At 43.1% G+C, this 24,791-nt stretch overlaps 1 protein-coding gene across 13 annotated transcripts in view; it reads right to left on the bottom strand.

Moving 5' to 3' along the window:
- The window catches only part of IFNAR2 (interferon alpha and beta receptor subunit 2), a 42,730-nt gene that overhangs the window by 9,578 nt on the left and 8,361 nt on the right, over positions 1–24,791 (bottom strand). For 9 of the 13 annotated variants that reach the window (XR_004028575.1, XM_030806091.1, XM_030806087.1 and 6 more), the window contains exons 2-7: positions 21,014–21,105; positions 19,276–19,317; positions 17,914–18,037; positions 16,093–16,265; positions 14,100–14,245; positions 3,572–3,740 (exon numbers count right to left, since the gene is read on the bottom strand). Coding sequence is in view for 12 of the 13 variants with exons in the window: in XM_030806085.1 (XP_030661945.1) it covers positions 3,572–3,740; positions 14,100–14,245; positions 16,093–16,265; positions 17,914–18,037; positions 19,276–19,317; positions 21,014–21,105 (746 nt within the window). In the remaining variant the exon portion in view is untranslated. Of the gene's footprint in view, positions 1–3,571; positions 3,741–14,099; positions 14,246–16,092; positions 16,266–17,913; positions 18,038–19,275; positions 19,318–21,013; positions 21,152–24,791 lie in introns of all 13 variants that reach the window. The other 4 variants (XM_030806088.1, XM_030806097.1, XM_030806092.1 and 1 more) reach the window with 1 other exon arrangement.

Raw genomic sequence — 24,791 nt, 5'->3', positions numbered from 1 at the left:
CCACGTTATCTGAACCTATTTGCTTCCTGAGTTTCAAACAAGAATTTGACATCAGGTACAGTATTTGGATAATTAAAGAGAGCAGTACTTGACCTGTCTTGGGTAATAATCAAAGAATGAGGGCTGACTTGATGTGCAACACGACACGTTCACACCAAGTAAAAATGGAATGACCTGAGAGGATGTTGTTACATGAACATTTCTTAGTAGGTGAAATGGAAAAGAGTCAGGGGAGAAAGTGAGTCATCACAGAATTCATCAACCTCCAAGGAGCTTGTGCCTTCTCATTAGCAACACGTTCACCTTGGAATTGGGGACTGAGTTTCAATAAACCACCATCTGTCTGCCAGGTCACTAATTTCAGTTTTTATTGTCTATAAGAGTTTTGTTTGTATGTAAGATCAATGATATAATAAAATGTACATATATATCCAGTCTTTGTCCCTAGTTCCTGGGGCAGAGCTTCAAAAATCTGTAGAATTTCCTGAACAATAGGAGTGTCTTTTGTTAACAAGCCCCTTTTAGGGGCCATATATGAGTTTATGCTTGTGAGGTGACGGGGCAGGGTGTGGACAGCTTCAGGATGAGGGCTGGTCCCTAGAAAAACTAACCACATGGTCAGACGGTTGGAACTTCCAACTCCCCCATTTGACTTCTATCCAGGACGGGAGTGGGCTGGAGACTGAGTTCAATCCTGCAGCCAGTAATTTAATCAATCACACATACATAATGAAACCCAATACAAACTGTGAACACCAAGGGTTGGGGAGTCCCCAAATTCATGAACATATGAATATACAGAGAGGGTGGTACACCCTGACTCCCCAGGGACAGAAGCTCCTGCACTCAGGACCCTCTCAGACCTTGTCCTGTGCACCTCTTCAATGGCTGTCCATCAATTCCTTTATAATAAAATGGTAATCATAAGCATAACACTTTCCTGAGTTCTGTGAGTCATTTTAGCAAATTATCAAACCTAAAGGGAGGTCATGGGAACTCCTGAATTTATAGCCAAGTCAGATGGAAGTGCAGGGAACCTTGTCACCCAGGACTTGTGGCTGGCGTTTGAAGTGGGGGCAGGCAGTTTTGTGGGACTGAGCCTTTAACCTGTGGGGTCTGTGCTAACCTTGGGTAGTATCAGAAATGAATGGAATCATTGGACAACTAGTTAGTGTCAGATAGCTGGTGTTAGAACAAAGATATGCACATTTATTTTGGATTTATATTTTTGAAAGAGCTGTAGTCAGAATCTATATGCAGTTTGAGGTTTGCCTGTATTTGTTGACATAAAAATAACTTACGCTAAAGGTGTTTGACATGTTTTTTCTTTTAGAACCAGCCTGTGCATCATCTGGTCTTGAGGAACACTAGAGAATCAAATCATACTGCCCTGTAGTGAAGCCAACACAGAGCACTGTTATGTGCCAGGCAACGTTCCGTAGCTCACTTCATTCACAAATGACGGTATCACTTTGTCAATTAAAAGAGCCAAAGTCAGTAACATACTTGAAGAGATTCAGTCTGAGTCAAATATGAGTGACCAATGGCCCATGACACAGCCCCAGGAGATCCCGAGAACCCTTGGTCAGGGTGCAGCTTGGTTTTATACATTTTAGGGAGACATAAGGCATCAATCAAGGCATGTAAGATGTACACTGGTTCAATCTGGAAAGGTGGGACAACTCGAAGTGGGGGCTTCCAGGTCATACGTAGATTCAAAGATTTTCTGATTTAAAACTTGGAATTAATAAAAGGAAGCATTTGGGTTAAGACAAAGGGTTGCGGAGGCCACGGTTCTTATTATGCAGATGAAGCCTCTGGTAGCAGGCTTCGGAGAGAACAGATTGTAAATGTTTCTTACCGGACTCAAAAAAGTGCCAGACTCTTAGTGAATTCTCTCTTGGATCAGGAAGAAGACCTGGACTGGGAAGGGGGTTCTTTATAGAAAGCAGATTTTTCCTGCAAGAGATAGCTTTGCAGGGCCATTTCAAAATATGTCAAAGAAATGTATTTTGGGGTAAAATACTTTGGTTTCTTTTAGGGCCTGCTATCCATCATGTTGATATTAGTGTTACAAAGCATCTTTTTGTCAGTCTTAAGGTTTCTGTTTTAATATTAGTGCTGGCCAGCTGTGCCTGAATTCCAAAGGTAGGAAGGTCTAGTGAGGCACGTCTGGACCACTCATTCCCATCATGGCCTGAACTAGTGTTTCAGGTTAATTTACTTTACTCGGCCCTTGGCTGAGAGGGGGGATCCATTCAGTTGGTTGGGGGCCTTAGAATTTTATTTTGGTTTACAACCGAAGTAATTTCTTTATAGATCCTACCTTATTTTTATTCTGGTAAATCAGAACATTACAGATACTTCCATTGGTGTCAGAAGCATTTGGGCCAGAGCAACTCCAACTTGAGCTGGGTAAAATGAGGCTGGGACCTGTTGGGCTGCATTCCCAGACAGTTAAGGCACTGAAACTTACAGGATGAGATAGGAGGTCGGCACAAGATACAGGTCGTAAAGACCTTGCTGATAAAACAGACTGCAGTAAAGCCGGCCAAAACCCACCAAAACCAAGATGGTCGTCCTCACTGCTACACTCTCACCAGCACCATGAGTTTACAATGTCATGGCAATGTCAGGAAGTTACCCTACATGGTCTAAAAAGGGGAGGCATGAATAATCCACCCCGTTTAGCATATCATCAATAAATAATCATAAAAATGGGCAACCAGCAGCCCTCGGGGCTGCTCTGTCTCTGGAGTAGCCATTCTTTATTCCTTTACTTTCCTAATAAACTTGCTTTCACTTTATGGACTCGCCCTGAATTCTTTCTTGCGCAAGATCCAAGAACCCTCTCTTGGGATATGGATTGGGACCTCTTTCCCCCAACATTGGGGTTGGGACATTTAGAAGGGCTTCTTTGAGGGAGACTTGCATAGCTTCTCATTTTTGGTAAAACAGGCGGAGACTTGGCTACTTCCTGAGAAAACAATCAGCAGGGAGTTCCGAGGCTTGATTGTTCTCACTCCAAAGGGGAAGGTGGTTTGGGATCACACTGTTTACTGTTCTGATGTCTGTGTAACAGAAAGGTGTTCAGCCTTCATCAGTGATTTTCTCGTACACCCTGGCAAGGGTCCCTTTCATCTATGAGCGAGAGCTGATGCCAGATCACATCTATGAACTGCACCCAACCTCGCTGCTTCCACCTTTTCACCCCTTAATGCCACTGTATACCACTGTCTCAAGCAACTCCACCTCTTCTGGCATTTGGCTTCAGCAATGGCCACACAAAGGGCACACAGCGCTGAATTTAATCCTGACTCCCTGAAATAAAATCTTTCCATTTCAAGATTTCTGATCTCATCAAGTAGTATCTGATTGTTTTTTGGTATGACAACATAAAAGTGACTCTACCAGATCATACACACGAACCAACAGAAAACATCTCTGTGAGGTGTTTATTGGAAGAAAGACTTTAGTGAGCCATGAATTTCAGATTCTTTTCTTTAAATAGGCTTGCCGTCAGAGTAAAAGCATGAATACTCAAAACATGAATTTAAAAAAATGAACATACCTGATTCCTGGCCAGGTGGAAGGAGGGTGCATTTTAAGGGAGACTTTATTACTGGCTGCTCATCACCGTGCTCAAAATAAACAGATACACAGTAGTTCGTGTTTGGAATTAACTTGTCAAGGATATAGGTGAAATTTCCACTCATGTTTCCTTTTATTTCGGGTTTATGCTGTAAACATAAGCAAAAAATCAGTAAGACTGAGAATTTCATTTAGAGGCAGGCCTTAATCTCTTTTGGGATTTGTCTTCAAATCACAAACAGGGTTAGATTTATCACAGGCTTGGTAAGAAAAGGGATTTATAAGTCACCTGGAGCAAGTAATTTATCAGAAAACTACACCTACATCTACTTTTAATATACACCCGCACACACACATATTTTATAACCATGAAATCTAATCTAGCGCCTTCATTTTATAAATGAGATAAAAGTCTTCAAAGAGGAATAAAAGTCTCTGTGACGTCATTTTTACAAGATTATCTTCTCTCATGGACAGTGTGTGTCTACTTTACACTTGAGAAAGTGCCTTCATAAACATTGACTCTTTTGACTTTCAAAACAGTCTGCAAAATAGGCATTATCTCCATTCAACAGATGAGAAAACTGTAGCTCAGGGTGGCTCAGTAACTTCTCCAAGGTCACAGAGCTTGTCTATGACAAAACTGACTGATGTCTAGTTTCTCATCTTCTCCCTTTATCAATAGATAGATAGATTAGATAGATAGATAGATAGATAGGGTCTCACTCTGTTGCCGATAGATAGATAGATAGATAGATAGATAGGGTCTCACTCTGTTGCCCAGGCTGGAGTGCAGTGGCATGATCTTGGCTCACTGCAACCTCCACCTCCTGGGTTCAAGAGATTCTCTTGTCTCAGTCTCCTGAGTAGTTGGGATTACAGGCGCCCGCCACCATGCCTGGCTAATTTTTGTATTTTTAGTAGAGATGGGGTTTCACCATGTTGGCCAGGCTGGTCTTGAACTCCTGACCTCAAGCGATCTGCCTGCCTTGGCCTTCCAAAGTTCTGGGATTACAGGCATGAGCCACCGTGCCCAGCCATCTCCCTTTAAACACCTTGCCTCTTCTTTCCTGTAGATGCATTTCACTTCAGAATTTAAAAGATGATATGAAAGCTCTTTCATGAATAATAACTTTTGTATCATGTTTTACAGTTTTTAAAATACATTCTTGGAACCGGGTGGAGCCAAGATGGCCGAATAGGAACAGCTCCGGTCTCCAGCTCCCAGCCCCAGCGACACAGAAGACGGATGATTTCTGCATTTCTGCTTGAGGTACCGGTTTCATCTCACTAGGGAGTGCCTAACAGTGGGTACAGGACAGTCGGTGAAGCGCACTGTGCGCGAGCTGAAGCAGGGCGAGGCATTGCCTCACTCGGGAAGCTCAAGGGGTCAGGGAGTTCCCTTTCCTAGTCAAAGAAAGGGGAAACAGACGGCACCTGGAATATCGGGTCAGTCCCATCCTAATACTGCGCTTTTCCAACGGGCCTGGAAAACGGCACACTAGGAGATTGTGTCCCGCACCTGGCTCGGAGGGTCCTATGCCCACGGAGGCTCGCTGATTGCTAGCACAGCAGTCTGAGATCAAGCTGCAAGGCAGCAGCGAGGCTGGGGGAGGGGCGCCCGCCATTGCCCAGGCTTGCTTAGGTAAACAAAGCAGCCAGGAAGCTCGAACTGGGTGGAGCCCACCACAGCTCAAGGAGGCCTGCCTGCCTCTGTAGGCTCCACCTCTGGGGGCAGGGCACAGACAAACAAAAACTCAGCAAGAAACTCCACAGACTTAAATGTTCCTGTCTGACTGACAGCTTTGAAGAGAGTAGTGGTTCTCCCAGCACGCAGCTGGAGATCTGAGAACGGACAGACTGCCTCCTAAAGTGGGTCCCTCACCCCTGAGCAGCCTAACTGGGAGGCACCCCCCCAGTAGGGACAGACTGACACCTCATTCAGCCGGGTACTCCTCTGAGACAAAACTTTCAGAGGAACTATCAGACAGCTGAATTTGTGGTCTCACGAAAATCCGCTGTTCTGCAGCCACTGCTGCTGACACCCAGCCAAACAGGGTCTGGAGTGGACCTCTAGTAAACTCCAACAGACCTGCAGCTGAGGGTCCTGTCTGGTAGAAGGAAAACTAACAAACAGAAAGGACATCCACACCAAAAACCCATCTGTACGTCACCATCATCAAAGACAAAAAGTAGATAAAACCACAAAGATGGGGAAAAAACAGAACACAAAAACTGGAAACTCTAAAAAACAGAGCACCTCTCCTCCTCCAAAGGAACGCAGTTCCTCACCAGCAAAGGAACAAAGCTGGATGGAGGATGACTTTGACGAGTTGAGAGAAGAAGGCTTCAGACGATCAAACTACTCTGAGCTACGGGAGGAAATTCAAAACAATAGCAAAGAAGTTAAAAACTTTGAAAAAAAATTAGAAGAATGGATAACTAGAATAACCAATGGAGAGAAGGGCTTAAAGGAGCTGATGGAGCTGAAAGCCAAGTTTCGAGAACTACGCGAAGATTGCAGAAGCCTCAGTAGCAGATGTGATCAACTGGAAGAAAGGGTATCGCTGATGGAAGATGAAATGAATGAAATGAAGAGAGAAGGGAAGTTTAGAGAAAAAAGAATAAAAAGAAATGAACAAAGCCTCCAAGAAATTTGGGACTATGTGAAAAGACCAAACCTACGTCTGATTGGTGTACCTGAAAATGATGGGGAGAATGGAACCAAGTTGGAAAACACTCTGCAAGATATTATCCAGGAGAACTTCCCCAATCTAGCAAAGCAGGCCAGCATTCAGATTCAGGAAATACAGAGAACGCCACAAAGATACTCCTCGAGAAGAGCAACTCCAAGACACATAATTGTCAGATTCACCAAAGTTGAAATGAAGGAAAAAATGTTAAGGGAAGCCAGAGAGAAAGGTCGGGTTACCCACAAAGGGAAGCCCATCAGACTAACCGCTGATCTCTCGGCAGAAACTCTACAAGCCAGAAGAGAGTGGGGGCCGATATTCAACATTCTTAAAGAAAAGAATTTTCAACCCACAATTTCATATCCAGCCAAACTAAGCTTCATAAGTGAAGGAGAAATAAAATACTTTACAGACAAGCAAATGCTGAGTGATTTTGTCACCACCAGGCCTGCCCTAAAAGAGCTCCTGAAGGAAGCACTAAACATGGAAAGGAACAACCGGTACCAGCCACTGCAAAAACACGCCAAATTGTAAAGACCATCGAGGCTAGGAGGAAACTATAGCAACTAATGAGCAAAATAACCAACTAACATCATAATGACAGGATCAGATTCACACATAACAATATTAACGTTTAATGTAAATGGGCTAAATGCTCCAATCAAAAGACACAGACTGGCAAACTGGATAAGGAGTCAGGACCCATCAGTGTGCTGTATTCAGGAAACCCATCTCACGTGCAGAGACACACATAGACTCAAAATAAAGGGATGGAGGAAGATCTATCAAGCAACTGGAAAACAAAAAAAGGCAGGGGTTGCAATCCTAGTCTCTGATAAAATAGACTTTAAACCAACAAAGATCAAAAGAGACAAAGAAGGCCATTACATAATGGTAAAGGGATCAATTCAACAAGAAGAGCTAACTATCCTAAATATATATGCACCCAACACAGGAGCACCCAGATTCATAAAGCAAGTCCTCAGTGACCTACAAAGGGACTTAAACTCCCATACAATAATAATGGGAGATTTTAACACCCCACTGTCAACATTAGACAGATCAACGAGACAGAAAGTTAACAAGGATATCCAGGAATTGAACTCAGCTCTACATAAAGTGGACCTAATAGACATCTACAGAACTCTCCACCCCAGGTCAACAGAATATACACTTTTTTCAGCACCACACCACACCTATTCCAAAATTGACCACATAGTTGGAAGTAAAGCTCTCTTCAGCAAATGTAAAAGAACAGAAATTATAACAAACTGTCTTTCAGACCACAGTGCAATCAAACTAGAACTCAGGATTAAGAAACTCACTCAAAACCGCTCAACTACATGGAAACTGAACAACCTGCTCCTGAATTACTATTGGGTACATAATGAAATGAAGGCAGAAATAAAGATGTTCTTTGAAACCAACGAGAACAAAGACACAACATACCAGAATCTCTGGGACACGTTCAAAGCAGTGTGTAGAGGGAAATTTATAGCACTAAATGCCCACAAGAGAAAGCAGGAAAGATCCAAAATTGACACCCTAACATCACAATTAAAAGAACTAGAAAAGCAAGAGCAAACACATTCAAAAGCTAGCAGAAGGCTAGAAATAACTAAAATCAGAGCAGAACTGAAGGAAATAGAGACACAAAAAACCCTTCAAAAAATTAATGAATCCCGGAGCTGGTTTTTTGAAAAGATCAACAAAACTGATGGACCGCTAGCAAGACTAATAAAGAAGAAGAGAGAAGAATCAAATAGATGCAATAAAAAACGAAAAAGGGGATATCACCACCGATCCCACAGAAATACAATCTACCATCAGAGAATACTACAAACACCTCTATGCAAATAAACTAGAAAATCTAGAAGAAATGGATAAATTCCTCGACAAATACACCCTCCCAAGACTAAACCAGGAAGAAGTTGAATCTCTGAATAGACCAATAACAGGTTCTGAAATTGTGGCAACAATCAATAGCTTACCAACCAAAAAGAGTCCAGGACCTGATGGATTCACAGCTGAATTCTACCAGAGGTACAAGGAGGAACTGGTACCATTCCTTCTGAAACTATTCCAATCGATAGAAAAAGAGGGAATCCTCCCTAACACATTTTACGAAGCCAGCATCGTCCTGATACCAAAGCCTGGCAGAGACATAACCAAAAAAGAGAATTTCAGACCAATATCCTTGATGAACATTGATGCAAAAATCCTCAATAAAATACTGGCAAACCGAATCCAGCAGCACATCAAAAAGCTTATCCACCATAATCAAGTGGGCTTCATCCCTGGGATGCAAGGCTGGTTCAACATACGCAAATCAATAAATGTAATCCAGCATATAAACAGAACCAAAAACAAAAACCACATGATTATCTCAATAGATGCAGAAAAGGCCTTTGACAAAATTCAACAACCCTTCATGCTAAAAACTCTCAATAAATTAGGTATTGATGGGACGTATCTCAAAATAATAAGAGCTATCTATGACAGACCCACAGCCAATATCATACTGAATGGGCAAAAACTGGAAGCATTCCCTCTGAAAACTGGCACAAGACAGGGATGCCCTCTCTCACCGCTCCTGTTCAACATAGTGCTGGAAGTTCTGGCCAGAGCAATCAGGCAGGAGAAGGAAATAAAAGGTATTCAATTAGGAAAAGAGGAAGTCAAATTGTCCCTGTTTGCAGATGACATGATTGTATATCTAGAAAACCCCATTGTCTCAGCCCAAAACCTCCTTAAGCTGATTAGCAACTTCAGCAAAGTCTCAGGATACAAAATCAATGTACAAAAATCACAAGCATTCTTGTACACCAATAACAGACAAACAGAGAGCCAAATCATGAGTGAACTCCCATTCACAATTGCTTCAAAGAGAATAAAATACCTAGGAATCCAACTTACAAGGGATGTAAAGGACCTCTTCAAGGAGAACTACAAACCACTGCTCAATGAAATAAAAGAGGATACAAACAACTGGAAGAACATTCCATGCTCATGGGTTGGAAGAATCAATATCGTGAAAATGGCCATACTGCCCAAGGTAATTTATAGATTCAATGCCATCCCCATCAAGCTACCAATGACTTTCTTCACAGAATTGGAAAAAACTACTTTAAAGTTCATATGGAACCAAAAAAGAGCCCGCATCGCCAAGTCAATCCTAAGCCAAAAGAACAAAGCTGGAGGCATCACACTACCTGACTTTAAACTATACTACAAGGCTACAGTAACCAAAACAGCATGGTACTGGTACCACAACAGAGACATAGATCAATGGAACAGAACAGAGCCCTCAGAAATGATGCCGCATAGCTACAACTATCTGATCTTTGACAAACCTGACAAAAACAAGAAATGGGGAAAGGATTCCCTATTTAATAAATGGTGCTGGGAAAACTGGCTAGCCATATGTAGAAAGCTGAAACTGGATCCCTTCCTTACACCTTATACAAAAATTAATTCAAGATGGATTAAAGACTTATATGTTAGACCTAAAACCATTAAAATCCTACAAGAAAACCTAGGCAATACCATTCAGGACATAGGCGTGGGCAAGGACTTCATGTCTAAAACACCAAAAGCAATGGCAACAAAAGCCAAAATTGACAAATGGGATCTCATTAAACTAAAGAGCTTCTGCACAGCAAAAGAAACTACCATCAGAGTGAACAGGCAACCTACAGAATGGGAGAAAATTTTTGCAACCTACTCATCTGACAAAGGGCTAATATCCAGAATCTACAATGAACTCAAACAAATTTACAAGAAAAAAACAAACAACCCCATCAAAAAGTGGGCGAAGGACATGAACAGACACTTCTCAAAAGAAGACATTTATGCAGCCAAAAAACACATGAAGAAATGCTCATCATCACTGGCCATCAGAGAAATGCAAATCAAAACCACAGTGAGATACCATCTCACACCAGTTAGAATGGCCATCATTAAAAAATCAGGAAACAACAGGTGCTGGAGAGGATGTGGAGAAATAGGAACACTTGTACACTGTTGGTGGGACTGTAAACTAGTTCAACCATTGTGGAAGTCAGTGTGGCGATTCCTCAGGGATCTCGAACTAGAAATACCATTTGACCCAGCCATCCCATTACTGGGTATATACCCAAAGGACTATAAATCATGCTGCTATAAAGACACATGCACACGTATGTTTATTGCGGCACTATTCACAATAGCAAAGAGTTGGAACCAACCCAAATGTCCAACAACAATAGACTGGATTAAGAAAATGTGGCACATATACACCATGGAATACTATGCAGCCATAAAAAATGATGAGTTCATGTCCTTTGTAGGGACATGGATGAAACTGGAAAACATCATTCTCAGTAAACTATCGCAAGGACAAAAAACCAAACACCGCATGTTCTCACTCATAGGTGGGAACTGAACAATGAGAACTCATGGACACAGGAAGGGGAACATCACACTCCGGGGACTGTTGTGGGGTTGGGGGAGGGGGGAGGGACAGCATTAGGAGATACACCTAATGCTAAATGACGAGTTAATGGGTGCAGGAAATCAACATGGCACATGGATACATATGTAACAAACCTGCACATTGTGCACATGTACCCTAAAACCCTAAAGTATAATTAAAAAAAATAATAATAATAAAATAAAATAAAATACATTCTTTTTTTTTTTTTTTTTTTTTTTGAGACGGAGTCTTGCTCTGTCCCCCAGGCTGGAGTGCAGTGGTGCGATCTCGGCTCACTGCAAGCTCCGCCTCCTGGGTTCACGCCATTCTCCTGCCTCAGCCTCCCGAGTAGCTGGGACTACAGGCGCCCACCAACACGCCCGGCTAATATTTTGTATTTTTAGTAGAGACGGGGTTTCACCGTGTTAGCCAGGATGGTCTCGATCTCCTGACCTTGTGATCCGCCCGCCTTGGCCTCCCAAAGTGCTGGGATTACAGGCTTGAGCCACTGCGCCCGGCTAAAATACATTCTTACTAGCAGTTTAATAAATGAGGATTCCTAGCAGCTCAAATACAGTCTTCAGTAATAATGTTTTTCTGTAAATTTCTGTTTGGGAGGAGGATTTTGTAAACAAACAAACTTAGGACCCAACAAACTAAAAGCTTACCCTCCAGTGGCCAGCACACAATCTCCTTCCCTGTTTGGAAAAACTCCTTGGAAGAATGAGCTCTCTTCACTGTCTCCAATTTTTCTCCTCCCACTCTTTCTTGAATCTACTCCAACCAGCTCTTTGCCCCTGACTCTATTAAAACTACTTTTATCAAGGACACAATGTTGCTAAATCCAATCATCAGTCCTCTTCAATTGTCCCACTTACAGCACTGGACTCAGTAGACCACTTTCACCTTCTGGAACGTTCTTCTCTCAGCTACCGGGACATCACTCTCACCTGCTTCTCTCCCTACCATGCTGTTGCTCTTTCTCAGTCAATTTTGCTGTTTCTTCCTTATTTGCCAGATCTCCAAATTTTGGAATGTTCCCGGGCTCTGTCACTGGATGTCTTGTCTTCTCTCTGAGTGTCTATTCCCAGGTGATCTCATCTGGTCTCAGGGCATTCAACATGCACCAAGAAGCCAGTGACTCCCAGGCTCTCTCTCTAGCTAGGGGTTCTCCCCTGGACAACAGACTGGCACATCCAGCTCCCTCCCCATGTCTCCTCCTAGATTCCTTATAGGCACCTGGAATTTAACATGTCCCAAACCTTCTAACCCTATCTAACCCTCACCTGCTTCATTCATCATCTTCCATAGTTAATGGGGAAGTTAGTCTTGCTCCACATGCAAAATATATGCAGAATTATGAGCTGGGCACGGTGACTCACGCCTGTAATCCCAACACTTTGGAAGGCTGAGGTGGGTGGATTGCCTGAGGTCAGGAGTACGAGACCAGCTTGGCCAACACAGTGAAACTCCGTTTCTACTAAAAATACAAAAAATTAGCTGCGTGTGGTGGCGAGTGCCTGTAATCCCAGCTACTAGGGAGGCTGAGGCAGAAGAATCGCTTGAACCTGGGAGGTGGAGGTTGCAGTGAGCCAAGATCATGCCATTGCAGTCCAGCCTGGGCAACAAGCGCAAAATTCTGTCTCAAAAACAAACAAACAAACAAACAAACAAACAAAAAACCCAAAATATATGCAGAATTTGATGGCTTCTCACTACTCATTACCCCTCTACTATCAAGGTCCAAGCCACCACCATCTGTTGTTTGGATTATACCAGTAGCTTATTTTTTTTTCTTGATTTAATTTAAAGGCTAATTTTCTTTATGAAGAAGAAGCCTATTAACTACAGTTTTTCCTCTTACAGAGTAGTCAATATCCTAATAAGCTTCAGTCTCTTATTTTAGGAATCATAATCTAAAACACAGAGTTAGTTGCTTATGGGGTGAACACAAATGAGACATGATTGAAACAGGAGATTTAATGACACTCCACATAGTCCTTAGGCCACATAAACTTATTTTTCCCCCATTTTTGCTCCTTTTCCTAGAGTAGTGATTATAATCCATGTCGATATTAAAAGAAAAATGATAATAATCATGTAATCTATTACTGCCTCTTAAGTGACTGCCACCCTGGATTGTGTCTTAGCTGGTCTCCTAACTCCCGTCTTTGCCCCTGTGGTCTATTTTTAACAGCCAAGCCAGGATGCCCTGTTAAGCCTTGGGTTCCAGGGGCTTCCATCACACTCAGAAGACCCAGACCCACAAACTCCTACTAGTTCCAGCCACATTTACCCTCTGACCTCACCTCCTCCTCATCTCCCACGTGGTCACTCCAGTTCAGCCACCTCTCCCTGCTGTTGCTGAAACACACTGGGCCCACTCCAGCCTCAGAGCCTTTGAACTTCCTGCGCCCTCTGCCAGAAATGCATCTACCCTGATTATCTCTCAGGCTGGTCTTACTTGCAAGGGTTTTATACCTGGCAAAGGGCTCTACAGACAAGCTGCTGCTACACCAGTGAGAGCAATTTGTCTGTTTCCACTTATTCCAGCATTCGGAGGGATAGGGACAACAAAAATTGAAGATGCAGGTCTGTCTGATACCAGATTACCCTGAGGTTACTGAGAGTCATGTCCTTCGCAGAAATTAGGAGAGGACAGAATCTGCCAGATAAACCACTTCCTTACTGTGTGTGAGGGCCAGAGAGGCAGCGACAGATGCTTTTCAGGGGTGGCTCAGCTAAACCCTCCTTTTCAAAGAAATCTCTCCAGGGTTCACTGAAATTTGGCTGTACTCTGCATCTCCCTCCCACACCCTCTCCTGTGTGTTCCTTGATATTGTGCATGTGGCTTATTCTTTTTTTTTTTTTTTGAGACGGAGTCTTGCTCTGTCACCCAGGCTGGAACACAGTGGTGCAATCTCGGCTCACTGCAACCTCTGCCTCCCAGGTTCAAGCGATTATCCTGCCTCAGCCCCCGGAGTAGCTGGGATTACAGGTGCCTGCCACCACACCCAGCTAATGTTTGTATTTTTAGTAGAGATGGGGTTTCACCATATTGGCCAGGCTGGTCTCAAACTCCTAACCTTAGATGATCTGCCTGCCTCGGCCTCCCAAAGTGCTGGGATTATAGGTGTGAGCCACTACGCCCGGCCGTGGCTTATTCTTTTAAAGAAGACTGTGCTGCAGGTTTAGATCAATAGTGAATGAACCATAGTGACTTCTTCCCTAAGTCGGACCATACTGAAGCCTGACCTTTTAGCTTTAATTGTTCAACTGCAAATTTCCTTTCAAAAGAGACAGTCAAGTGCATTGATTGCCCACTCAGAACTGTTTTGATCCTAACAGGAGAAGACACTTACCTTCTTAACAATCCCCTCTGACTGTTCTTCAATGACAAGTGATAAATCAAACTGTAATTCTTCCTCAACAATAGATGGAAATTTCACCATCACATTAATGTGGTTGGTAAAACCAACAATCTCAAACTCTGGTGGTTCAAAAGACACTGTTCAGAAAACAAAAACAGACAGGAATATGTCACAGAGACCATATGCGGCCCACAAAATCTAAAGTGGTTCTGTATAGAAAATCTGCCAAGTCCTGATTTAAATCATAATTTTTCATTGCTAATGCTATTCCACTAAGTGACTGTATCATGATTTAACTGATTCACTGTTTTGAACATTTAAATTGTCTCTCATTTTTATTAAAGACTTAATGTATCATGGGATATTCTTGGAACTAAATTTTTGCATTTGTCCTTAATAATTTCTTTCTTTCTTTTCTCTTTCTCTCTCTCTCTCTCCCCCTCCCTCCCTCCCCTGCTTCTCTGCCCCCACCGCTTTCTTTCTTTCTCTTTCTTTTTTAATGTAGACATAGGGTTTTCCCATGTTGCTCGGGCTGGTCTTGAACTCCTGAGCTCAAGTGATCCACTGGTCTCGGCCTCCCAAAGTGCTGGGATTACAGGTGTGAGCCACTGTGCCTGGCCTTAATAATTTCTTTGGGACAAATTACTAAAGAATTCTGGATTAGTAATTTGCTGTCAATTACTTCAGATGGACCATGTCAAAACACACTCTTTGTATTCCCTCTAAACCTAGATATTTGTGTATACTCTTTGTATATACAAATACTCTTTGTATTCCCTCTAAACCTGGATATTTATGTATTTTTCATATTTATCATTTGAGTCATGAAACATATCTCACTGTTACTTTAATATGCATTCTTTATAACCCAAATACCATGAACTATAAATTCTGATTTTCTTTCTTTTCTGTGTATACACACAGATGTCTGTTTATACACATACGTAAACATGCACACAAATCCAGCAAATGTCGTATCCGAATTGTTTGCCACAGTGGGATTCGGTCATCCTTACCACTTTGCTAAGCATGTATGAGCACGTGCACACCTGCATAGCCTACAACAGGAAGCTGAGACCAAATGGTTCTCTTGGAAACTCGTTGTAAAGTGGGAAATTGAAAAAGTAACAGAGCTGGGGCTGTTAACACAGTGCGTTAGGGAGCTGACTTGAGTCACAGGGAAAGAAAGAAGGGGTAGACCTGTTCTTGGGGTCTAGTCTTCTCCTCTGAGCTTTGGGTACTAGGTGCATGCACACTTGGTGTTTACACACAAAAGAATATTGGGTTATAATGTGTAGGTGGAGTTGCTGTATTAAGAAAACACTGGGGCCAGGTGTGGTGGCTCATGCTTGTAATCTCAGCACCTTGGGAGGCTGAGGCGGGCGGATCACTTGAGGTCAGGAGTTTGAGACCATCCTGGCCAACATGCTGAAACATTTCTACTAAAAGTACAAAAAATGAGCCAGGCATGGTGGTGTGTGCTTGTAATCCCAGCTACTCTGGAGGCTGAGGTGGGAGAATCACTTGAACCTGGAAGGTGGAGGTTGCAGTGAGCCGAGATCACACCACTGCACTCTAGCCTAGGTGACAGAGGGAGACTCCATCTCAAAAAAAAAAAAAAAAAAAAAAAGAAAAGAAAAAAAAGAAAATACTGGGAGAGAGATGAAAGAGCTAGATCCAGCCCACCTGAACCTGGCTCCACACTTCCTGTCAGGCTGTGAAACCAAAAAACAGCAGCTCCTACTGCCTTATACAGGCACTGGACGAATCTGCAAAGTACAAATTATCATTGCACTTTTCAGATTTAAAAAAAACAAGGCTCAGAGAAGCAAAGCAGTCCACGGTTACAGAGCTAGGAAGTGGCAGGGCCAAGAAGTGAGCCCAGCCTCAGGTCTAAAATACCTTTGTAGACCTCCTATTTCATGGAATAGCAAATAATAATGATCTTGATGATGGGGACAAAGTGGAGAAACAGTAAACTCACTGTCTATGGCCAACCAGAAATTGTGTGAGCAACTGAACAAGGTTGTGTTCCCGCTGAACCCTTCTAGGATGGTGACATAGGCCTCGTGTGTGCTTCTCCACTCATCTGTGAGGTCACAAAATGATCTTGTGGTATTTGCACAGTTCATAACCATCTTCAAATCTTCTGGTTTACTTTGGAAAGAAAAACAATGGAAAAAGGAAAGTGTTAGCATTGACGTAATGAGAGTCTATTTTTGGGCGCCTTACTTCACTGTTTCCTTTAGGGCTCTGCCCAAATATCACTGTATTACGTGATCTTCCCCAACCATCTTATTGAAAATGGAACATCTTATGCCCTCCCCACCCCTGCACTTTCAATCCCTCTCTCTCTTCTTGATCGTAGCATTTACCCACACCTGTCACATTATACCTTTGTTTACTGATGTCTCCATTTACATAATGTCTGCTCCAGGAGGGCAGGGACTTTGGTTCACAGTTGGACCCCCTGGCATGTAGTAGGTGCTCAGTAAAATTTGCCGGATGAGCCAGGCGCAGTGGCTCACGTCTGTAATCCCAGCACTTTGGGAGGCCAAGACAGGCGGATCACGAGGTCAGGCGATTGAGACCATCCTGGCTAACACGGTGAAACCCTGTCTCTACTAAAAATACAAAAAATTAGCTGGGCATGGTGGCAGGCACCTGTAGTCCCAGCTACTTGGGAGGCTGAGGCAGGAGAATGGCATGAACCAGGGAGGTGGAGCTTGCAGTGAGCTGAGATCACACCACTGCACTCCAGCCTCGGTGACACAGTGAGACTCCATCTTGAAAAAAAAAAAAATTGCCAGATGAGTAAATGAATGAATGAAATTTGGGCCCTCATGGTGGAGGCCTCAGATCTCCCTCCCTCTATGGGACAATCATGAATGCCTTCCCTGAGACCCCCTCCCTCTCTGGCTAAGACTAGATGATCCAGTCCTAAGTCAGACCTGGGCTATTTCAGGGACAATGCAGATATCTCATCTACCAAGCTTCAGTTAGTTGGATGATACATGTGACCACTCGATGCAGAGAAAAACTTTTTAGCAGGCACCGAACAGAAACTCACAAGGGTCTCCCACTGGCTCAGTCAGTAAGCAGTAGCAGCAGCAGCTCTAGGCCAAATAAATAACCAACAAAAGTACACTCCAAGGGGCTGCTGGATCAAAGCAATGACTTCTAAGAGTGATTGGTAGGTGTAGGAAGAAGAAAGACAAACAGGACTCCATCCGTTATGTCATGAATCTTTGCAGCAACCCCTCAGCATAGGCATTAGCTTAGGGGCTGAGCTCCGTGCCAAGTGTCAAGCTGGTTAGTGACCAAACCAGACTTTGGACCCAGGCCTGTCCCAGACTAGGCCAGGCAGCTTTCTGGTGTCCCACCAGAGTAAAGAAAGTGAACATAAACCATCAATATGGTCAGTAGACCTTTGGATTCCGGTCCTCAGATAACAGGACTTTTAAACATTCAGACTGACTGAATTAGAGAAATCATTGCCTAACCCATACACAATAATTATTTTGTATGTGAGGTTCTGACCTGTAGAAATTGGCTTTGATGACACATACAAGCTTTGTCAAAATAGATTTGGATTATTAAAGTATTCAGTTGAATTAAAAATGGATGTGTGATGGTGTTTTGTCTTTGGCTTTTTAAGGCTCTGAATAAGAAACGCAGAGAGGAGAGGTAGATAGGAAAAGGGAGAGGGAGAGACAGAGAGAGAGAAAAGATCACCTCTTCTCCCACTCCCCATATAACAGAACAATAATATGTTTATCAAGAGAAAATGAAATATCAAACCAACCTCATGATTGTATACAGCAACGTATAGTGAGTTGGTACAATGGAGTGGTTTTTTAATTCCCATGATAAGATGGACCGGAAATTTCGCAATGATATCTTGAAAGTGCAAGATTCATCCGTGTAATCTAAGGAGAAGAAGAAAAAAAGGCATTGAAATTTGGAAGCCACAGTTGTATTCTGGCCACTGTTCAGTCATTTCTTGGGATCTAGAACCCACACCTCTGGCAGATAACCCCCCAGACAGCCCTGGTGTCTTGAAAACAGGAAGTCTATAGGACATGGGAAATAAATTAGTAAGTTAATTAACGAGCAACATATTGTTCAGGGCAGGCAAGCATGGGAAACAGGAACTGTGCACTGTGTAAGCAGAGTCTGGACAGAGGGCTTCTCTAATGCCCTTGGACTGTCCCTCCATGGTTCACTGGACCAGAATAAACCAGGCCATCCCAGCCCACATGGTGCACTTCCTTTCACTCTCCCCTACCCATTCTCCCTCCCCAAGCCGTTCTCTCAACTCAGCTCCCAGCTCCTCCATGACGTCCTCCTTAAGTAGCTTAGCCCGCTGCAAATTTTCCTTCCTCTAGATTCCCCAGCACACTTATTCCCTGGATCACAGAGAGCAGGGGAGTATAACCTGAGCCCAGACTGGCCCTTTCTAAGCATTTAAGCCGTAAAACAATGCTGAAGTAGGTGTTATGAAGAGATTCATTTTACAGACTGTGAAACTGAGTTGAACTATATACAATGTCATGTAGGTGGGAAGTGGCAGTGATAAATGAGACATTAAAGCCAGACTTGCCAAAGTCTGCCTTATATGCTTAAATTTTTAAAGATCACCTAAGTTTCCTGTGGTTAGGACCCAGGCCTTTGTTTCTCAACTGCCAACTCTTCACCCCCAACCAACGCTTAGCACAAGGTTGGACACATATTTAATGCTTAGTGAAGTTTTGTGGACAGATTTATATACGTAGGAAGAAGTTTAGTTAAAAAAAAATTATCATCCTTTGTCTGGAACCATCAGGGTGGAAGAATGTAAATTAAAGAGCAAATATTTCTGGGCCATTTTTTGTTTGGCACAGTCTGTGTCTCCTCATTCTTTTATTAGTGAGATTATTAAGAGTTTGAATATTCTTTAAAGAAGTTTAAAAATGATCTCTAGTGTTCATTTCTTAGACTAGTTTTGTATCTCTCAAAAAACCAGAGTTAGCTCATTTTAGCTCCTTTTACAGAGAAAGAATCCCAATAAAATAGGCAACAGATGTACAATCAGAAATCAAATCTCCCACATTTTATACCTCTGAATGGTTGCTCCAACACTTTCACTCTTATACAAAATTTAGTGAAGCCAAAAAACAACTCTTACCAGGCGAATCATGTGAAATACCAAACACGAGGCTGATACACACTAGAAGGAAGAAAACACATTAGAGAGGCAATAGTTTTTTATCTGGGCTCAACTTGCAATGATTACTCTAAGTCTGGAATTCTTTAACACACATTTATTGGTATCAGATTGAGACTTTTCTTGTGCCAAAAAAATGCCCACATAGATGGTTTTTACTCTACATTGGTGCCAGCAGCACATGGTGCAAGGACTGTGATCTGAGCTAAAATAAGATCCATTTGGGAGCTGACACTAACAACAATATGTACGGTCCCTGTTCTGCCCTGCTTTTTCCACTTAAAAATATATTTGGGGCCGGGAGTCGTGGCTCGCGCCTGTAATCCCAGCACTTTGGGAGGCCGAGGTGGGTGGATCACACAAGGTCAGGATTCGAGACCAGCCTGGCCAACATGGCAAAACCCTGTCTCTACTAAAAATACAAAAAATTAGCCAGGTGTGGTGGTGCGCACCTGTAGTCCCAACTACTTGGGAGGCTAAGGCAGGAGAATCGCTTGAACCCGGGAGGCGGAGGCTGCAGTGAGCTGAGATCACTCACTGCATTCCAGCCTGGGTGACAGAGGGAGACTCTGTCTTAAAAAAAAAAAAAAAAAAAAAAAAAAAAAAAAAGGCTGGACGCAGTGGCTCACGCCTGTAACCCCAGCATTTTGGGAGGCCAAGGCAGGTGGATCACTTGAGGTCAGGAGTTTGAGACCAGCATGGCCAACATGGTGAAACCTTGTCTCTACTAAAAATACAAAAATTAGCCGGGCCTGGTGGCAGGTGCCTGTAATCCCAGCTACCTGGGAGGCTGAGGCAGGAGAATCACTTGAACCTAGGAGGTGGAGGCTGCAGTGAGCTGAGATCACGCCCTGCACTCCAGCCTGGGCAACAGAGTGAAACTGTGTCTCAAAACGCACGCGCACACACACACACACACACGAGTTTTTTTTTTTTTTTTTGGAGACAGCGAGACACTCTGTCGCTCAGGCTGGAGTGCAGTGGCGCTATCTCGGCTCACTGCAAGCTCCGCCTCCCGGGTTCACGCCATTCTCCTGCCTCAGCCTCCCGAGTAGCTGGGACTGCAGGCAGCCGCCACCACGCCTGCCTAATTTTTTTGTATTTTTTAGTAGAGACGAGGTTTCACCGTGTTAGCTAGGATGGTCTCGATCTCCTGACCTCGTGATCCACTCACCTCGGCCTCCCAAAGTGCAGGGACTACAGGCATGAGCCACCGCGCCCGGCCACACACGAGATCTTTAACACCAAAGAATTTCCTTGTTTTTGTTTAAGTACTTGAGCTGGCTGAGGGAGGGTCCTCAGAGGCAATTGTCCATCCTAGAAATATTCACAGAATATGAATAAGCACGTTGCTAATTAATCAACTTTAGAGGTAAAAGACATTTATCAAAGATTGGGGAAGAAGAAAGGGTGTTAGGAGAAATTACTCTTCAAATTATAGGCAAGGATAGTCCTGATCATTATTGCCTTAAGTCGCTCATTTGTTTTCCTAAAATTAACAACAGGACAGGAATCTACATTGAATCTAAACTACTAGTGTAGGTTTCCTATTTGATTTCCACTTAACTCCTGACACTAGGCAGGGTGGTACTGGGTCCTCTAGTCAGGGAAATGAGTTTGCGACTTCCTGCCAGGGCTCTCAGTGAGGATGGCATCACAGCTTGCTTCTATAAGAGCTAAGATAAAAAGCAGCACTTACCCATGAGAAACAAATAAAGTGATCTGATGATGAAGGCATTCTGGCTCAAAAGCATCTTTGCTATTTTTAGAGTCTTCTCTTGACTTTTACATCTGAAATCAACATTAGGTGATCAAAATTCTGAAGTGTCTAATTAAACTGCAAATATAAAAATGGGAGCAAAGACAAGATAATGAGAGACCTGTAAGGAATAGTAAAATTCCTAGTCATTTACCCCATTTATTCGAGTGAGCCTGGTCTCAGCTTCTGGGCCCAATCCCCTACCTAGTCCGGGAGGAATTTTAAATTTAACTTTTGAACAGGCAACAGTTGTTGGGTTCAACAATTTTAAGCATACAAAAAACAAGAGTGAAAAGTCTTGCTCCCTTTAGAAAACATTTTTTTTCTTTTGTGAATCCTTCAGAGTATCTTCATGCATAAGCAAAAACAAATACATATTCCTAATTTCCCCATCTTTTAGACAAGAGATAGCATGTATAGTCCCTGTTCCACCCTGCTTTTTCCACTTAAAAATATATTTGGAAGATCTTTCTATCCTTGTTTTTTAAATAGCTGGATAGAGTTCTACTCTATAGACACACCATTATTTATATAATTAGTACCCCTACTATAGACATTTGAATTATTTCCAGTCTCTTCTGCAAGGAAATCTCTTTCATTTTGCACATGTGCCAGTTTAAGTGTGGGAAAATTTCCAGAAGTAGAATTGCTAGACAAAGGACATATCAGTTAGGGTTCTGGCAGGAAACAGCTCATTCAAATTAGGATAGACGCTTTAAAAAAAAAAAAATTTAAGGGGTACAAGTGCAGTTTTGTTAGATAGACATATTGCATAGTGGTGAAATTTGGGCTTTTAGTGTATCCATCACCTGAATAGTATACATTATACCCATTAAGTAATTTCTCATTCCTTAACTCCCCACACCCAATCCACCCTTCTCAGTCAGTAATGACTATTATTCCACATTATATGTCAATGTGTGCACATTATTTATTAATAGCTTCCACTTACAAGAACATGTGGTATTGACTGTTCCTGAGTTGTTTCTCTTAAGATAATGGCCTCCAGTTCCATCTATGTTGCTGCAAAAAACATGATTTCATTCTTTTTTATGGCTGAATATACTGTGTGTATATATATGTAACTTTTTTTTTTGAGACAGGGTCTTGCTGTGTTGCCTAGCCTGGAGTGCAGTGGTGCAATCATGGCTCACTTCAGCCTCAACCTCCCAGGCTCAAGCAATCCTCCCACCTGTCCTCTAAGTAGCTGAGACTACAGGCATGTGTCACCACACACCGGCTAATGAAAAAAATTTTTTTTTAGAGATGGGGTCTCACTATGTTGCCCAGGCTGATCTCAAACTCCTGGATTCTCGCCTTGGCCTCCCAAAGTGCTGGGATTACAGATGTGAGCACCACACCTAGCCACATTTTCTTTATCCAATCATTTGTTGATGGATACTTAGGTTGATTCCATAACTTTGCAACTGTAAACAGTGCTATGTTCTCAGAAATTCATTGTTAGGCTATTTCATTGTGTGAATATCATAGAGTATACTTAGACAAACCTAGATAGCATAGCCAACTACACATCTGGGTTATATGGTATAGCCTGTTGTTCCTAGGCTATAAATCTGTGCAGCATGGTACTGTGCTGAATACTGTAGGCAGTTGCAACACAGTGGCATTTGTGTATCTGAACATATTTAGACACAGAAAAGGTACAGTAGAAATATGGTATAATCTTATGGGGCTATCGTCATATAAAGGGTCCATCTTTGCCCAAGACATCATTAGGGGGTGCAGGACTATATTTACAAATGTGTGAGCAGGCTGTAGGCAAACCAGATGGGAGAGTATAGAATCTGCAGCTCACAACATTGAGGCCTGTGACCACTCTGGGGCCCAGAAGGGAGAGTCCAGAACCTGTAGCTCACAACGTTGAGGGCTGTGACCACTCTGGGCCTGCAGAAGGGAGAGTATAGAACCTGTAACTCACAACATTGAGGGTTGTGACCACTCTGGGCCTGCAGAAGGGAGAGTATAGAACCTGCAACTCACAATATTGAGGGTTGTGACCACTCTGGGCCTGCAGAAGGGAGAGTATAGAACCTGTAACTCACAACATTGAGGGTTGTGACCACTCTGGGCCTGCAGAAGGGAGAGTATAGAACCTGCAACTCACAATATTGAGGGTTGTGACCACTCTGGGCCTGCAGAAGGGAGGGTATAGAACCTGCAACTCACAATATTGAGGGTTGTGACCACTCTGGGCCTGCAGAAGGGAGAATATAGAACCTGTAGCTCACAACATTGAGGGCTGTGACCACTCTGGGCCGGCAGAAAGGAGAGTATAGAACCTGCAGCTCACAACACTGAGGGCTGTGACCACTCTGGGCCCTAGGAAGGAGAGTACAGAACCTGTAGCTCACAACATTGAGGGCTGTGACCACTCTGGGCCCCAGGAGGGAGAGTACAGAACCTGCAGCTCACAACATTGAGGGCTGTAACCATTCTGGGCATGCAGAAGGGAGGGTATAGGAACCTGTAGCTCACAACATTGATGGCTGTAATCACTCTGGGCTGGAAGGGGAAGAGAAGAAGCCACCACTGCCATTTGTAAGGAGAAACTCCTGTATGAGCAGCTATGACATGAGACCACTTGACACAGCCAGACCAAGAGGCCAGTGCAGGCAGGAGGCTGAGGGATAAATATCCCTCACTGTGTCCCTCTCTTCTCTCATTTGGGGCTCCCCATCCGCTGAACACAACCAGAAGCCATAGGGCAAGGGGCCTGGAGTCGTACCTTACCAGACAGGGTCCTGGGCCAACTAAAGAGTAGGGAGAGGGGAGGGTGGGTCTGAAGAAGCAGACGGAAGAGACCCGGCAATGAAACCACACATCTGTAATTTGGATAGAAACTGTCACACTGGCCACCCTCGGGGCTGTACCAATTTACATAACTACCTGTAATGTGTGAGAATTTTGGTTTCCCTACCGTCTCTTCTTAGAGGTATATCATCAAGTTCTTGGATTTTTCTCAAATTCATAAATGAAAAGTTGTCTTTCACATTAATATTAATTTGTATTTCTCTTACTCTTTGTGATTGAACGTCTTCATCTTTTCATAGGTTTAAGAACGATTTGCATTCCCTTCTCATTAACTGTTCGTGCCTTTAGCAATTTTTCCATTGAGCTGTTGCTATTTTCTTACTGGTTTGCAGGAGCTTTTTTTTAAGTAGAAGGGAAACTGTGATGTGAGTCACACCTTTTTCTTCTCTCCCCAGTTCGTCACTTGCCCTTTGAGTTGCTTGTGCTGTTTAAAAAAACCAACCCCCCCCAAAAAAAACACCCAGCAGTTTTTGAGTTTTATGTTTTCAGATTTAAAGGTATTTTCTTTCTTAGCTTCTAAATTTTGAGTCATAATCAGAAAGTCTTCCCTACTCCAAGGTGAGAAAGGAATTCTTCAAGAAGAATTTTAAGGAGCCCCAGTAGATCTTGTTCCTTCTCTCTCTCAGATATTTTGTCTCCATCCATGTGACTAAGACCTACAGATTGTGGGCATTCTTCTGTCCCCCAAACACTGGGGAAATATCATCAAAATAAAAAAAGACCATGAAATCGCAGACTTGTGGAGACTCGTCTGTGGCTGGTGACACAGGGGTAGGAAGAATTTACCATGACAGTTTAGGTCAAGAAAGGCAGATTTATTAGAGAAAGTAGGAAAATACATTGCAAGGGAGCAATGGGCAGGTCAGTAAGAGAGGAGCTGACTGCC

The sequence above is a fragment of the Nomascus leucogenys genome, chromosome 25, assembly GCF_006542625.1.
Source record: "Nomascus leucogenys isolate Asia chromosome 25, Asia_NLE_v1, whole genome shotgun sequence".
Lineage (NCBI taxonomy): Eukaryota > Metazoa > Chordata > Mammalia > Primates > Hylobatidae > Nomascus > Nomascus leucogenys.
The sequence above is the reverse complement of the archived record's forward strand: the minus strand, read 5'-3'. Positions and strand labels throughout refer to the sequence as shown.